The sequence below is a fragment of the Geotrypetes seraphini genome, chromosome 15 (assembly GCF_902459505.1).
Source record: "Geotrypetes seraphini chromosome 15, aGeoSer1.1, whole genome shotgun sequence".
Taxonomy (NCBI): Eukaryota; Metazoa; Chordata; class Amphibia; order Gymnophiona; family Dermophiidae; genus Geotrypetes; species Geotrypetes seraphini.
The window spans coordinates 44,948,839-44,966,178 of NC_047098.1; the positions used below are offsets into that span (position 1 = coordinate 44,948,839).

Consider the following 17,340-nt stretch of genomic DNA (forward strand, 5'->3'; position numbering starts at 1 on the left):
AGTGGCTTCCCTCATGTCTTTCTCAATAACAGACTATGGACTTTTCCTCCAGGAAATTGTCCAAACCTTTATTAAAACCAGCTACGTTATCCGCTCTTATCACAACCTCTGGCAATGCGTTCCAGAGCTCAACTATTTTTTAAGTGAAAAAATATTTCCTTCTACTGGTTTTAAAAGTATTTCCCTGTAACTTCATCGAGTGTCCCCTAGTCTTTGTAATTTTGGATTTTTGCCAGGTACTTGTGATTTGGATTGGCCCACTTGAAGACAAGACACTGGACTGGGTGGACCCAGCAAGGCTATTCTAGTGTTCTTGTGTTCCTTCCTGGGAAGAAGCCCACTGCAAGAGGATATTGTATCCCCTGGTGGACAGATCCTGGCTACAGGATTGCTTCTTATTTCACCAGGATGATGCTCTCCTTTAAGAAGACCTCCCTCCTCTGAGGCAGCACAAAGTCTGCCAGACTGGAGATGGGAATTTTCTACATCATCTCTGTAGGTCTCTTCTATGTACCCCTCTGTCTCCCTCATCTTCTCCAAGTTTGCTACTCTAGCTTCAAGAGATCATGTCCGTTCCCTGAGTGCTAATATCTCTTTTCATCAAGCACACATATAAAACCTCTCACAAATTTGGAGATAATCAAACATGTGACACTCAGTACAAAAGACTGGATAGCCCCCATCTTGCTGCTGGACTGGATGATTTCTTTAAGTTGCTAAGGGAGTTGGAATATGTACACTCAACCTGCTTCAGCCTCCAAGAAAGCACAATGTCTCCATGACTGGAGCCATTTCCCTGACGACTCTTGGATTTATGTGGAGGCCTGTGTGCAGATTTCGTCAGACTTTTGGGTACTAGAGATCATTTGAAGCAGTTACAAGCTTGAATTCACTTAGCTCTTAGCAGACTGGATTGTGGACTCTCTGGCAGGGTGCCTGGTAAGTAAGGTCTGTGCCACTCAATTATTTAGGCTAGGGCATATACTTCATAGTGTCCAAGAAAGGCTCAGAAGATTGGATACCTATTCTGGATCTCATGCATGTCAGTGTAGTACAGAAGGTTCCATGTTTTCTCATGGAAAAAGTGGTCAGTCATCACAGTGTTGGCACCAGGAGAATTTCTAGCTTCCTTGGATTTGACGGAAGCCTACCTTCATATTCCCATCTTTCTGGAACACAGGGAGTTCCTGAGATTTCATGTCTTGGAGAACCAATGCCAGTTCTTGGTGTTTCCCTTTGGTCTGGTGACAGCGCTCCGCATGTTCACCAAGGAGATGGTGGTGGTAGCTGCTCATCTCCGCAGGACAAGATTGCAGTTGCATACCTTGATGACTGGATGATCAGGTCTCTGTCATTCTCAGAAAGAGAACAAGCAGTGGTCCAGGTCCTGCAGAGCCTGGGTTGAATAGTGAATTTTCAAAAGAGCCAAATGATCCCATCCCAATCCCTGGAATATCTGTGAGGAGTCTTCAACACTTCAGAAGGCTGTGTCTATCTTCCAAAAGCACTCATACAGAAGCTTTGTACTTAGATAACAAACATGTTGGCCATGGCAGTTCCATCTGCATGGCACTGCAAATGCTAGGTTCCATGGCTTCCACGATAGATGTGGTTCCTTGAGCGAATTCACATGCGTCCTCTCCAGAACACACGGCTATCGTGGTGGTCATCACAATCGGACTCCCTGTAAATGGCTCTGCCATAAAATCCAGAATCCCATGCCAGTCTGAGCTGGTGCCTCCACCCACAAGCATTATCTAGGGCCATGCCTCTCAGAATAGCTTTGTGGGTAATTGTGACAACAGTTTCCAGCCTATTCAGTTGGGGAGCTCACTGCAATGGATGCCCAATTTAGTGGCGTTGGTCCGCCTTCCAAAAGAAGTGGTCAATCAACAGATTGGAGCTTTGAGCCATTCGATTGGCATTGCAGAAGCTGGAGAAGATTCTGGAAGGACAAGTGGTCCAAGTCTTCTCAGACAATGCTACCGCAGTGACACATGTCAATTGCCAATGAGGCACCAAGGGAGGTGCAGCTGAGTCTGGAGGCCTGCTTACTATTCCAGTGGGCAGAGTTTCACCTTCAGGCCCTTTCAGCTGCGCATGTAGCAGGAGTGGGCAATGTCCAGGCAGATTACCACAACAGACACTTTGGATCCCGGAGGGTGGATGCTGTCTATTGTTCTTCGCTGGGATCGCCCAACGTTTGATCTGATTGTGACAAGGAGAAATAAGAAGGCAGACCGTTTCTTCAGTTGAAGATCCGAGCCCAGGAGTGCAGGTCTGGATATTTTGGTCCATCCATTGCCAAAGAACGAGTTCTTGTACATGTTTTGTTCATGGCCCATGATAGAGCAGATACTCCGTAGAGTTGCAAACCATCTGGGGAAAGTCATTCTCATGGCACCAGATTGGCCACACATACCATGGTATGCGGATCTATTTAGTGCATCTGCAGAGGGACTCAGACTGCAGATGAAGCTGGGCCTTCTTTTTCAGGGGTCAGTAGTCATTTGCTCTTATGGCATGGCTCTTGAGCGTGTGGCATTAACATACAAAGGATACTCGGAGGTAGTTATTGCTACTCTCCTCGGGGCTAAAAAGCCTAAGAAGGTAGCAGAGCCCTCTGATGAAGGAGGAGGAGTTAAAAAGTTGGAATGGATTCCTTCTGCACGGCTTGGGAGCATGGGGGGGAAGATGGGAGGAATACCCTACAGTCCAGAATGACACACCTAACTACTAGAAAAGATTCTTATTTCTAATGGAAGACACTTCCACATCTGAACAGTCTGATATGAAAAAGATTGTATTAGTTGACTCTTCCTGGTTTCATAATGGTTTGCTTCCTCTCACAGTCTAAGAAACGTCCTTGTCTTGGCAGAGGAGTGCATTTTATCAATGAGGATTTGGACATAGATTTAGGAGCTACAGAGCAGCAGCAAAGGAAAGAAGAAGAGATGTGTCATTCGGAAACGTTCATTCCTCTCGTACCGAAAACAGTGAGTACTGTCTGTTAATCACACATTCTGCTGCATAGCAAAGAACAATCTAATACCTCATTTTAAAAAATGACACATGTAACACACTATAATGCAGGGAGAGCTGTGATTGAAAGGTGACCTGTCCCTCCTTTGTCATCACATTTCTAACCTAAAGTTTGTCACTTCAGAATCAGTGTATTGCAAAAGCTGTCGGTGATTTTAAGTGACTGATTCTCAGCACAAGTTCAATGTGAAGGAGTCTTGTATTTCAACAATTTTAGAAGAAAGAATTATAGAAAAGCTACATATAGGCAACCCCCCCCTCCACACACACACACACACACACACTTGAGAGAGTTGTGAAATCTGGGGTCAAAACTAGTCTGTAGTGCATATACATGGTGGTGTGCAAAAGTCTGGAACCACTTGTGAATTTTGTATTCTTTCAACTTTCTGATCTTTTATTTAAAATTTTTTTTTTTTTGACCCACTAAATTTGTCTGTTTACCACATTATAAGGAATACATTTGGCTATTAGAATCAACTTTTTATTTTAGCTTGGCCTTAAATTTCTGAGTTTGTTTGTTAAAGTTGCCATGTTAATTGTTTTTCTGCTTAAATCGAGTATTGTACTTTGCTGGCCAAAAAATTACATACAAGCATCATCATATCCTTCATCTTCATGTAGGTGGCCTTGATAAAGGCCGTTTTATATGTCAGTGATGGCTCAGTATTTGGTGATATAATTAATACAAAAACAGGTTTCAACACACAACTGTGAAGAATTAGTGAGCGAGGTTATCCCTAGATGCTAGATACTGCAACAGGGATCTGCTGCTTAATAAAAACAAGACCATTTCCAATGGAATTGAAGAACCCATTCAAACTTGTGTGGTTTGTTTCAGTGCCACAGGGAAGGATCCCAGCCAACATATTGAGAGACAATTGGAAAATTATATAGACAAACACTGTTTTTCAAGAGGTGCCTTTAAGAATTGCCTTTTCTCGTGAAAAAAATTTTAAAAATATCCTCAGTCCAGCAGTCTATCGTATATCTTCTGCAAGTACTAACACTTTGCCAAAAGATTTTTATAAATGCGGATCTTGCAGCATTTGTCCTGTAACTCATCAAGGGAAAACGTTCATTAATCCTATGGACAACAGAGAATACCAGATTCAACATTTTTTAACTTGTAACACTGATTATATTATTTATGTAGTCATTTGCCCTTGTGCCAAGCTTCAAGTTGGCAAGTCCATCCGTCCATTTAAAATCAGGATGAGTGAGCACAAGTCTAATCTTAAGCTTAAAGAATCAGCGCACCTTTGGTTGAACACTGTATTGAGTTTCATCATGAGTTTAAACATTTAAGGTGTTTCTGAGAGGAAGGTTGATCGTCAGAAAAGGTTACTCCAGCGCGAGGCTAGATGGATGTTTCGCTTAAATACATTGAAACCATACGGGCTCAATAGCACTGTGGGTTGGAATTCCTTTTTTTGACATCAGCTGTTTTTTCATATTTATTCCGCAAGCAACTAAAAACCTGGCTCTTTTCTAACATGTAATTTCTTTTTTCCCTTACTTTTCCACTCAACTTATAAACTTATGTAAACCTTTTCCTACCCTTTCTCATTTTTAAGTTCTTGTAAACCGTGCCGAGCTCTACTTCCGTGAAGATGATGCGGTATATAAACTTAAGGTTTAGTTTAGTTTAGTTCATAAAATCTATTGAGATTTTCAGTTAGTATCATCAGCTGATGTATGACATCACTCGAGCTGAGCATAAGTGCGCTTATGTAGCGTTCAGTAAGTCACCAGCGCCATTTTTTATATTTAGTAGCAGTTAAACTGAATGCAGTGAGTACTATTTCTATTTAATGTTTCAACAACTGATTATTTTATATTCTATATGCGATTGCACTTTTTTTCTTTTGTAGTTTTCAAAAAGTCCCTCGACAAAGCCAATACCTTGGCGAAATGGGTCCCATCGGGCTCTTATCAGCATTATAAGATAAGTGCATTAATGTTACAGCTGATCATTTTCAACAATGATAAAATATATAACTCACTGAATTTAAAATATTTTTTAGATCGGTTACAAGAGGTTTTTGACCGATGATAGAAATCCTGTCTCTGCTATTAACCACTTTTGAATTCATATTCTTCAGTGGCGCAGGAATCTGAAGTTTTTTCCTCTTGATAATAATTCTTCACAGTTGTGTGTTGAAACCTGTTTTTGTATTAGTTATATCACATCGGAGGTTTCTATCCATTCTTACACTTTGTCAGTATTTGGTGAGCCACCCTCTTCTTGATCATCTGTCTGCACCGTGTTGGCATTGAGTGAACTAGTTTGATTAGTTTGATGAGGTGATCATGGGTGACAACTGGTTTCAGGCTGCAATGAATGACTCAACTCACGTTTTTATGTTGGATGTCCCTTGGATATCTTCCAGGCCACCTTATGCTTACAGTTGATCACCTGCTTAGAGCAATGACAAGGTTGGTTGTCATCTTGAAATAGGAACTATCCATGAAACAGCTGCTGAGCTAATGGCACCATGCACTTTTGCAGTATTGTGATATACTTGGTCCCATTGACCATTCCAATGACCATGTACAGACATCTGACACCACTGGCAGTCATGCGGTCTCAGATCATGACCTTCAAAGGATGCTTCACAGTGAGGTTAAGGCACTCAGGCTTGAACTCCTCTCCGGGAAACCTCCTCACGTAGATGTGGCCCTGGTTACCAAATAGGTAGAAGGTGCTTTCATTGCTGAAAAGCACCTTTTCCCACATTTTACATGTCCAACTTGAGTGCTTCTGCACCCACTCAATCCGGTTGCGCCTTTGGACGTCAGTCATTGGTAGCTTGTGTGCTTTTCAGCCCCACAGACCAAACCGCAGGCACCTGTGATAAACTGTTGATGAGCTAACACTGTTATTACACTCGTCTAACCACTCATGCAGTAGCTGAGGTGAGGTCAATGAAATGCGTCGAAGTGCATGGTCTTGGTATGATGTTGATTCACCTGGATGACCATACTGAGCCTTTTCTACCACTGAACTCATCGCTTTCTTCTTTTGTACAATCTTTAATACCGCGCTGTGGCTGCAGTTGACTTTGCTGGCGATCTGGTGGCACAAAAATCCTTCCTCGCTCATCACTGACAAATGAACATGCTCCTCCAACATCAGGTTCCAAATCCTGTTCATGGTTGAATTAGAAAGCTTATGAAACCCCAAAAGCCACCCACACCTTTTATAGCTGCCTTGTTACCTAGACGTCTGGACTGTGATTGGCTGACAAAAGGCACCTCCTGATTGGTCAGAAATAACATGTGATGATTGGACAGATTCGATCCAATTTTGAAGCATGATCTGTAAAATTTATAGTAGCTAAGTTCTAGTATCAACAAAATTGTAAAATTAGAAACAAGTGATCTTAAAAAAGTTGATTCTAATAGCCAAATGCATTCCTTATAATGTAAAGATAGGTTTAGCGCTATTGAAGGAAAAGCTGAACCTACAGAAACTCTAATCTAGGTCTGCTCTGTGGACCTCTTTCCAGCAGTAACTCATTGTCAAAGTCAACCTTCAGAAGTCTCCCTGTTCACGGCAAAAGTCATGACAGAATGGAGAGGGTCTTCCAAGAAAGAAACTAACCGAGGCGAAAGTGAAGGAGCATTCCTGCTTGCAACCTCTTCCTTTGGTTGAAAAACTTGTTGCTCTTGGTGTTTACTGGATTGGACTGAAGTCAATTTAAGGGCAAAGGATGCCAGTTTTTATATTTCGGGGTGTCAAGAATGTTAGTTTATTAGAGAGTTTACAATATTGCCATTACATCCTAAAAAAAATCTGCTGTTGCAAGCAAATGGTTCTAGCTGTGTGAACCATAGATAGTCTAAATTCCATTCTGGTCCAAGGTTGGTTTACTTTCCCTGAAATGTGAGAGACAGTAGTACTGATATGTGAGGGGCTTTTGTAGAATCTGGCCCTAAGTGACTTGCCCAGAGTCACAAGGAGCAGACTAGGATTAAACTCGCAACCTCAGGGTGCTGAGGCAGCAGCTTTAACAACCATTCACGCCCACAGTAACCTCACAAGACTGAAGCAAGTTCAGTTTATATTTGAGTCAACCTTTATTTCCCTTTTTTTGGGGGAAAGAGGTTACCTCAGTTTATACAGTATTTGGATGGGTTTGTATTCAAGTACATACAGTGATTATAAAATGGTGCTTTTGAACTTACCCTTTGGATGACTTCAACCACATTTGAACAGAAAAAAATAAACTCTGTTCTTACTTATCTTGGGCCTAAATACCAACAGTGCATGCCAAAAAGTATTTGATAGACAAATGGCATAAGAGACACCTTCAAAACTTTATTAACACAAAACAGTTCATCTCCTTGGGTTGTATCAAGTAGATCTACGTGATATTGTTTCAAATGCAGTAGGGAAAATCAAGTCTATTGAATTTAATGCGTCAATGGTGACTAAGCAAGTGAGCCTGATCAGTTGCCAAAGACACCTTAACAGTGATCAGTGTATGTGAGTGCATTACTTCTATAAATGTTGGGTGTATCAGAATATCTAAATGTGACATGGAATACCACTTATGGCAAATGGCATTCAACTTATTATCACTCTGAGAACACAGCAGTGATGACCTTTGAGTTGATGCATTGTGCTATCCATGAATGGAGACTTTAATGTAGACTTAATGTAGGTTGAGGTTTTTTTTCGCTTTTTACATTATTCTATATTGCAGATACTCCATTATATATACACTTTGAATTACATCTATATACAAGGTATATCATAATACACACCCACTAACCACCAGGAATTTTTTTAAAAATTGATTTGGAGTAAGGGATGCCACTATTTGGTTTAGCCCTTGAGAAGGAAGGGAGCTGGGCATGTGGTAGGGGTGCTACTAGACACCAGGGATTGTTCAGGGGTCAGGAAGAAGTGGTGATATTAAACACTAGGAATAGCTTGTGGGTCAGGGAGAAGTGGGAGGGATGCTGCAGAATGTTTACCTGCAGCTATTAAAAAGAAAAATCCAATCTTGCCAGTACTTAAGCCAATTGCTGCTTGAGCTCCAACAGGAAAAGTGACATTATCAATAAGCTGCAGACTACTGTTGCAATTTTAATGTGGCAGTAATTTGCATGTTTATTGATTTGCAGGGGTGTCCAACCTGCGGCCCCGTGAAGTATTTTGTGCAGCCCCGGTCGAGGGTGATGCCGTGTTTTCCTCTGCTGCCTCTAGGTGTTTACCGTCTTGCCGGCTCCCTCCTCTGTCTTGCTGCAGCGTTTGCACATTTGTGTGGCCCCAGAAACATTTTTTTCGGTCAATGCGGCCCAGGGAAGCCAAAAGGTTGGACACCCCTAGATTATAGCATGCCACGGAATTTAAAACTAAATTGGGGAGGGGGAGGGGCAGTTATTTTGCAGTTGAGCTGTAACTTTACCACAAAACTTGCTGCATCTGCTCCTGTGTCCCTGGTATAGCTAAGGAACCATTGACCCACATTTGGATTGCTGTTTCCTTGTCAGCAGTCTCAAACAAAGACTCCAGCTAAATCTACAAAACTTGCAGCTGAGGACCTGAACAGAACGAAGGACTTATAGTTGCCACACTAACCATCATGGAGTCTGAATTTAGGCTCATTACTTCTGACTATAAGGAAGTCAGGCAGTGTAGACTTCTTTAAAGGTTCTTATACTTTGTTACTATTCTGCCCCCCAAAAATCTAATGGGCTCTTAAAATTTTATTTCTAGGAAGGATTTGGGAATACTTAGCACGTGTCAAGGTAATGTTGTGGTACCTGTAAACCACTAGAGGGTGATATTTCTTATAAAATGAAAAGTTTTACTCTGTCACACTTGCTTGAAAGATTTTTTTTAATTAATTTTTTTTTAAATTATAGATTTAATAAACAAGAAAATCCATAGTACAGCTTAAGTATAGGGTTTGTTTACTAAAGGCATATAGAACAGTGTTTTACTCATTCCAGGAGGTATGTACAAACATATTAAAGCAGTTAGTAAGAAAATATAGCACCTGCTTTTATATGTAGACATTTCTGGGGGCAGAGAATAAGCAGAGCAAGGGTGATATCAGCACTTGTGTGTTTTCTGTATCAGGGCTTTTCAGCCTTTTTCTGAAGGCATAACTAGTCAGTCTGGTTTTCAAGATTACCACAATGAATTTACTGAAGATCCAAAATTCCTTGAGAGTCAACAAGAAGCTTACATTTCTTCCTTTTGAAGTTCTTGGCCCTTTAATGCTTCCAGTAACCTGCTCAACATTATTTAAGTTTCAACAATTTTTTTATTGATGACTCCACAACAGTACAACAATAAAGAAAATATAATGCTACAGCTCCATTTTTTATATTTAATTACACCCCTCCTTAGTTAGATAAGAAAACATTTGACGTTCAAAAATACCATATAATAACCACTATGACTTATATGTCAATAATAATTGAACAATGTGCTGGTTCATGTTGTACACAATATATCACTGTTCAGTAAGTAAAACTGAGGCATGCACCGACAATGGTACAACTATTTCATTCCGGATTTGTGTCTATACTATCCATCAGCAATCAACCAATCAAGATATTTGTAAACAAAAAAAAGTGCTCATTGCAACCCCCTTAATTCCCCACTTAAGGAAACAAAGGAAACCTCTGGTGACCTGGACTCTTATGGCCTTTCCAGAGGCTAAAACGGCACTATTGTTGACCATACTGCAACCCCCCTTCCTATTAAAACCCACCTACCACCCTCCTTCCTTCCCTTAAGCTTTCGATACAGAAGAACAACACCCCCCCCCCAACAACATATTCACAAGAAGTTAAGAATACTACTACAAGCCCTAGGAAGCAAGGACTAAACATACAGTTCCCAAATATGAATTACTAAAAAAAATATTCCCAGCTCCACCTGTGCTGGCCTTTTGTCAGCCACCTAATCTAAAACAGAAACTGGTAAGAAACAAACTCCTTTCACAAACCCACAAAGAAAAGAATGGGAAAAACATTCAACATAAGGGGATCCTTCGTAGACAATGACATGGGGGGAAACTTTTTCTGTGTCTCCGCCCCATCCCCATAAGCTAGGTCCCCGCCCTGTCCCCGCAAACCATCTGATCCCATCCACACAAGCCTCGACTAGTTTTATATTGAACTTATTTTATTAAAGTATAAAAAGAAACAATATTCTGTACAATTGTCTTTTATAAATCAAAGTTCTGGCTGCTGAACTAGAGAAAAAGATGTTCAGCTGGCAGGTCTTTGTTTATAAATATTTATCAACACAACTAATATATTACTTTATCCTAAAGAAAAGAAATAGAAATTTTCTTTCTACCTTTCTGCTTTCTTCATCTTTCTCCTCATTCATTTCCTTCCATCCGCTGTCTGCCTTCTCTTTGCCTCATCCATATGGTCTGTTACTGTGCCTCTTACCTTCTCCCCCCCCCCTCCCATTGGTCTAGCACCTTCTTCGCTTCGCTCCCCCATAGTCTGGAATCTCTCTCTTCCCCATTTCCCTTCAGCGTCTGTTCCTCTCCACCCTACCTTCCCTACCTCTCTCCCTTCCCCAGTTCCCTTCAGCATTTGTTCCTCTCCACCCCACCTTCCCTCTTTCCCTTCCCCAGTTCCCTTCAGCGTCTGTTCCTCTCCACTCCACCTTCCCTCTCTCTCTTACCCAGTTCCCTTCAGCATCTGTTTCTCTTCATCCCACCTTCCCTTTCTCCCTCCCTTCCCTTCGTGGCAGGCGATTTCTAAATTTCCTTTCTATGAGCAGCCAGAGTTTTGAAGTCGCAGGAAAGAGGCAGAAAATGTAGTCTCTGACGCAACTTCTGGTTGCGTCAAAGACGTCCTTTACTGCAGCTACTCGGCGGTGTCTCGCAGGGTGCTGGCTGCGTCTTCTCACTTCGTCCATCCCAGTTCGCGCCCGTCGGTCCGCAGGGATGGAAGTGCAGTCAGGCTTAGGGTCTGACTGGCAGCCCAAAGATCAGCTTTGCAGAGACATTCCCAGCATGAGGCAGGGATTCTATCATCCAGCTGCTGTTAGAGAGATGAGGCAGGCTGCAGCACAGATCCACAAACAGGCAGTGAGTGCAGGTTGTTACAGCCTGTGAGGTGAATTGGGGGAGGTTTGAAAATTGGGGTTTTCAGAGTTTCTGCATGTTCCCCCACCTGAAAAATCCTAAAATTGCCGTTATTTTTGTCTTTGATAAATGTAAAAAAAATCACGATATTGATGTGAATTTCTTGACGGTGGCCATCTTGCATTTTTGCGATCTTTTTTTCTAGAGCTTCCTGCTTCTCCAAAACTGCAATTTTTGCCTCAAATCTTGTTGGATAGAGGCCTTGAGATCTCCTCATATGGATTCATGCCAGGATTGCACAAATTTAGCATTTTCACAGCATCCTTGCATCATGTGCTGCATGGCACAGCCGAGGGAGGCAGCAGCATCAAACTTAGCCTCTCCCCTGCTGAAGCAGATGACTAAACGCTCGACTAGCCCGTCGGTGTGGCCTTCTTTACTTTTGGGTCTTAGCATGACTGCTAGTTCCATGCGCTTGGCTGTGGACCCTCAGCATTCTAAGAAACACAAAGTTAAGTCATCAATTGGTGACTCTATACCCCAGGAGTTGGACACTTTACCAGACTATGAAATTTTTGTGGAACAAGTTTAAGTCAGCATTCTACCCCTGTGCAGTCCCAATCTGCTTCCAAGGCGTGTCTCATTGGCATTGCTCCTTTGGACATGTGCTTGACTCAACCTGCTGCTGTTCTTGCATTGCCTGATCCTGATCTGGGGGATCCTAATCTGGATAACCAACTTTCTGACCCCTTATTTACAGGTGAATTGCTCCCTGGTACGGGAGATTAGGGACTGTGCTGGATCTGCGGATCCCACTAGGGTTTTGGAAACTGCGGATGATCCCATGGTTCTGCATTTATTTAAGTCTGTAGCTTTGCCGAATCTTATTTCTGAATCATTGCAGGAGTTGAATTTAGTCACTCAGCCAGCTGTATCCACTTATTCCTTCTGGCTTTATGGTGTGCGCTCGCAGTCTGCTACCTTTCCCTGGCACCCTGATATGAGCGTTCTGATCACAGAGCAGTATGACTCTCCGGAAGGTGCTCTTAAAATGGCCAGAGCCATGTCACGCTTTTATCCTCTGGTACAGGAGTGATGGCAGCTTTTGGGTCAACCCAGGGTAGATTCTTAGGTTGTGCAGTTGATTAAATTCACATTTCTGCCCAGTGAAGGTGGTGTGGTGCCTAAAGATATGCAGGATCACCATGTGGATGTAGTCCTCTGGAGACTCTTTGACGCAGCTGCTTTGGCGACGTCCTATGTCACAGGCACCTGTCTTTCTCAACTGCATACACTGGAGAGTCAACTTCTTTTGACTGGGACACATTATATTGCTGACACATGGTATGATCTTATGAGAGTTTTGGCAAAGATGTCGGCGTACTCCTTCTCTTCTCATAGGATGCTCTGGATCAGACAATGGGCTGGTGATTCCACTTCCAAGGTTACTTTGGCTTGACTTTCCTTTAAGGGGCAGTTATTGTTTGGCAAAGGTCTGGATTACCTCATGGATTCTGTGGTGGACCATCGCCCTAAGACTCTGCCTGATAGCAGATCCAGGACTTCTAGAGTTTCTGGTTGCTCTAATTTTTGTGGCTCCCGGCGATCCTGCCCATATGCAAGTGCCATGTCACAGAGATTTTTGCAGGGCTCCTGATGGTGGTGTGCTGGCTACAGGTGATCCCAGCCTTCCACCTCCCATTCTGTGCCCTCTGCCAAAAAGGCACAATAATGTCAGGCCGAGGGATGCCCCTCCACAGTTAGGGGGCAGGCTCTCAGCATTTCTTCCCGTCTGAATTCGCATTTCATCCGACCACTGGGTCTTGGACATTATTCCGTCAGGCTACATGCTAGAATTTGCCCAGCCTCTGGCAGATTGGTTTGTGGACTCTCCTAATGGTCACCTGGACAAATCACAGGGGTCCCATCCTTTGGATGAGTGCCCATTTGGACCTGCTTACCCAGGGTCTGGTCTGCATGGAGGACTCGGGTTGCTCTTGTGGAATTGCTCTTGAGCGCGCAGCCTTCGAACACAAAGGCTATTCTGCTGTGGTTATTGATATGATTCTTAGGTCTAAGAAGTCATCTACAATTTCCGCATATGCTAATGCCTGGAAGGCCTTCCAGCATTGGTGCACTGAAGACCAGATAGACCTTTTTCACCTCTGATCTCGGTGATTCTTGCCTTTCTTCAGGCTGGCCTGGATAAGAGCCTCACCGTGGCATCTCTTTGAGTTCAGGTAGCCGGGCTCTCTTGTTTTAGATCCTGGGATCGCTGGTCCTCATTGGCATCTCATCCTGATGTCTCTAGATTTCTGAAGGGGGCTTTTTGTTTTAGATCGCCGGTTAAGCAACCTTTCCCTTCTTGGGACCTTAACCTAGTGCTGTTTTGCCTTACCAAGGCTCGTTTTGAGCCTCTTCAAAATGATTCCCTCTTGGACTTGATGCTCAAGACTGTTTTACTGGTTGCCATTACTTTGGCGCAACATTTGTCAGATCTCCAAGCTCTTTCTTGCAGAGAACGATTCCTTCATATTTTGGAGACTAGGGTTTCCCTTTGGACGGTTCCTTCTTTCCTGCCAAATGTTGTTTCGGTTTTCCATATTATTCTGGAAGTGTGTTTGCCTGCCTTTCAGCCTACTGGTTTCAGCACACAAGATGGCTTGTTGAAGAAACTGGATGTGCGCAGAGTACTTCTGCATTATCTGGAGGTCAGTAAAGAGTTTCGTTTCTCTGACCATCTGTGCTGACTCATTTGGTTAAGTGGGGCACTCCTGCTTCCAAGGCCACGATTTCAAGGTGGATCCATAGGGCCATTCGTCAGCCTACATTCTTTCTGGGAAAAAGTCCCATGTTTCCTTCAAGACGCATTCTACCAGGAGTGTGACTTCTTCAAGGGGCCGAAGCTAGAGCTGTCTCCCCTGCGGAGATGTGCAGGGCAGCAACATAGTCTTCCTTATACACGTTTTACAGAGTGGATGTGGCAGAAGACAGGACTCTGCCTTTGGGTCCTCAGTCTTATGGGCGGGCACAACAAGCCCACCCTAGCTTTTTTGGGGAGTGCTTTTGTACATCCCATCTGTCTAGAATATCTCACCTATTGCACTGGAAAAAGATTATTAAGTTCTTTTCCAGTAGATAGGTGATACCTTCTAGACTCCCGCCCTGTCCTTCCTGCGCCTGCCTACTGTTTGTCTGTTTATGCTTCTCCAGGCTAATTCTTGGATGCCTGGCAGCCCTTGGGGGGATGAGAAGAATATTGTATATATGTTTCCGTTTTGTATAGGAGCAGTTTCTGAGCTCCTTTGAAGCTTTTGTTGGAGGTTAATGTTAGTGTTTGATTTTACTTCTTGAGCAGAACAGTTGTTTCTTAGCCTGTTTGTTAAAGTGCCTCTACTTCACGTTTATTTGGTGACTCTCAATGCTTGGGTACTAACTGCAGATGGAGCTAAGGAGCCCAGTGAAGTAAAGCAGAAGCAAAAGGAAAAATCCTGAGTGGATTCCTTCTGCAGATGGCACGTGGCCATGGAAGCATAACCCATCTGTCTAGAATGTCTCACCTATCTACTGGAAAAGAGCTTACCAGGGTAAGTACATAATCTTTTTCTTTGTTTTTGTTTTATTTCTATATATTACCATGAAGAATGGGCTAACACGGCCACCACACCATTTCACCCAAATATGAAGAAACTGTTTTTTACGTTTAGGGGTAAATCTAGCATACCTATATTCCAGTAACAAGAGAGCATGTAGCTAATTACGCCAAGCCAAATAAGATGGGACTTCTCCACTCACCCAAAGTGCTAATATAACATTTTTCCCCAGAACAACTATTTTCCTCAAAAATGATCAATGCCCCTGCTGAGTAAGGTGAAATGCCTCACATTTATCAAGTAGCAGACCCGCCACTGAAAAAGTCTTTCAATATAGCATAGAACTGCATGTCAGAATTGTTTTATCCTTGTGCATAACCAAAAAGTGTGAAAAAAGGTATTAATTTGCTGAGAACATTTTGGACCTGTGGAAAAGGCAATATAGCTCAATTTATAGAGCTGATCCTGAGGAGGAAGGAGTAGCGTAGTGGTTAGAACAACAGCCTCAGCAACCTGAGATTGTGGGTTCAAATCCCACACTGTTCCTTGTGATCCTGGGCAAGTCACTCAATCCTCCATTGCCCCACATACGTTAGATAGATTGTGAGCTCACCAGGCTTAAGTACCTGATTGTAAACCACTTAGATAACTTTGATACGCAGTATATAAATACCTAAAATAAATAAATAAAGTTTTCACCATGAAGTACTCTGAACTGACATTCTCTAAGGGCTCCTTTTACTAAGCTGCGTTAGGGAATTAATGCGTGCTGAATTGCCGCGTGCGCTAGACCTTAATGCCAGCATTGTGCTGGCGTTAGTTCTAGACGCGAAGCGTGCTGTAATATCCTGCATGCGCTAAAAACGCTAGCGCACCTTAGTAAAAGGAGCCCTAAGTTCTGCACTCATGGAGATCTCTGGAATTCATTTAAATAATCTAAGTAGATCCAACAAATTCTTAGGAGACCCACATCTCTACACCATTGGGTTCAAAATACATCCCTGTTTACTGGAGAAGAAAGCTGCTGGAGATCTCTTTGAACGCCTGATACACAGAATCCATCCTCAAAGTATTGCTCTGTAAACTCTTATATTCGAGCTTCACTGGGAAACAGTAAGCCTACACCTTCCAAAGATTTCACATAGTGTTGCAGCTGCTAATACATCAGGAAATCCCCTATACCTGACTGGCATTGCTGTCGAATAGTTGAACAGGATTTTAATGTCTCATCTACCTGTAAAGTATGAGATAATAAAGTAATACCATTGGACACCAGCCATCTAAAACTAACATGGGCCATCCCTGGTTAAAACTGTAGATTACCAATAATAGGCAAGCAACTGGAAAAACTCTGGGGTTTCCATCCCAGTGTCAAATCAGTTCAGTCCAGGCTACCCATAAAGAATGAAAAAATACACTTCATTTTATAGCAGGTGTTACTGAGGCCATAGGAGCATATAGAAGCAAGGTAATATGCCACTGGGCAAATAGTTAATTCTGTTTCTATGGGGGCAAAATCCTGGTGATCAAAAAACCATTCTCCTGAATGCCGAAGCAAACAAGCTAAGTTATAAAAGTGGGTATTGGGAAGCCCCATACCCCCTTTCCTCCAGGATCCCTGCAGAAATTTGAGCACTTAGAAATAATAAATAGTAGTAGTAACACTACCTTTGGTTTCTTGCCTTTCCAACAAAAGTGAGACAATAAAGAATTCAATTTGATGATGTCCTGTGCCAGGAACCGTATAGGCAAAAGTTTTAAAATATAAAGCCACTTGGGAAATATCATGCCAAATAAATGTATCCTACCATTTAGATCAGCTACATAGACCACCTTAGCAGACATTCTTTAGTACAGGGGTGCCCAACGCGTCGATCGCGATCAACCAGTAGCTCAGGAAGGCAACTCGAGTCGATCGCACTCGTGTTGCCGTCCTGATCTACGGGCCGATCAGCCTTCCTCTCCAGTGTTCTCCCTAGGGCCTTTTAGCTGGGCGGTCCGCCCAGCTGTCATCTGCCGCTGCTGAACATTAAAAAAAAAACCCCAAAAAACCAGCTTGGAGATTTCAGCCCCTAGCGAACTTATGCTCCGGGCTCTAACGTGTGCGTGCAGGCTTCTCTTCTCTTCCCTCCGAAACCGGAAGTTATGTCCGGGGAGGGGGGGGGGGGAGAAGGGAAGCCTGCACGCACATGTTGAGAGCCCTGAAGCAAGCGTTCGCTACGGGCTAATGTGGGAGACAGGTTAGTGAAGCATTTGTTCTTGTTCCTGCCGGGTCCTGCCTACTTTCTGTTTCCGCAAAGGCAGGACCCGGCAGCATTTCCCCCAATAGGTTGATCACGATCTTGGGCTGATCAGCCTTCCTCTTCCCGACGGCAGAATTGACGTCGGGGAGAGGAATGCTGGTTGGCCGAAGCAGGGAGAGCTTGGGGCCTGTTATTGGTGGCGTTTGGGTCCTGGTCCCCGATGGTAATGGCAGTGGCAGTGGCTTGGGGAGGGCAGGGAGAAAGAAAGAAAAAGGGCAGGCAGGGAGACAGAAGGAAAGAAGATAAACAGAAAAAAATGAAAAGGAGGCAGAGAGAAAGAAAGGGCAGGGAAGAGGAAGGAAAAGTTGGGGGGAAGGAATGAGGTCT

General features: G+C 43.2%; 1 protein-coding gene across 9 annotated transcripts in view; it reads left to right on the forward strand.

Moving 5' to 3' along the window:
* BRIP1 (BRCA1 interacting protein C-terminal helicase 1) overlaps positions 1-17,340 on the forward strand; it is a 354,698-nt gene that overhangs the window by 50,801 nt on the left and 286,557 nt on the right. For 8 of the 9 annotated variants that reach the window (XM_033922791.1, XM_033922782.1, XM_033922784.1 and 5 more), the window contains exon 5: positions 2,853-2,996. The exons of the other annotated variant lie outside the window; for it this stretch is intronic. In XM_033922791.1, coding sequence (XP_033778682.1) covers positions 2,853-2,996 — 144 coding nt within the window. The remainder of the gene's footprint in view (positions 1-2,852; positions 2,997-17,340) is intronic. 9 annotated transcript variants of the gene reach the window in all.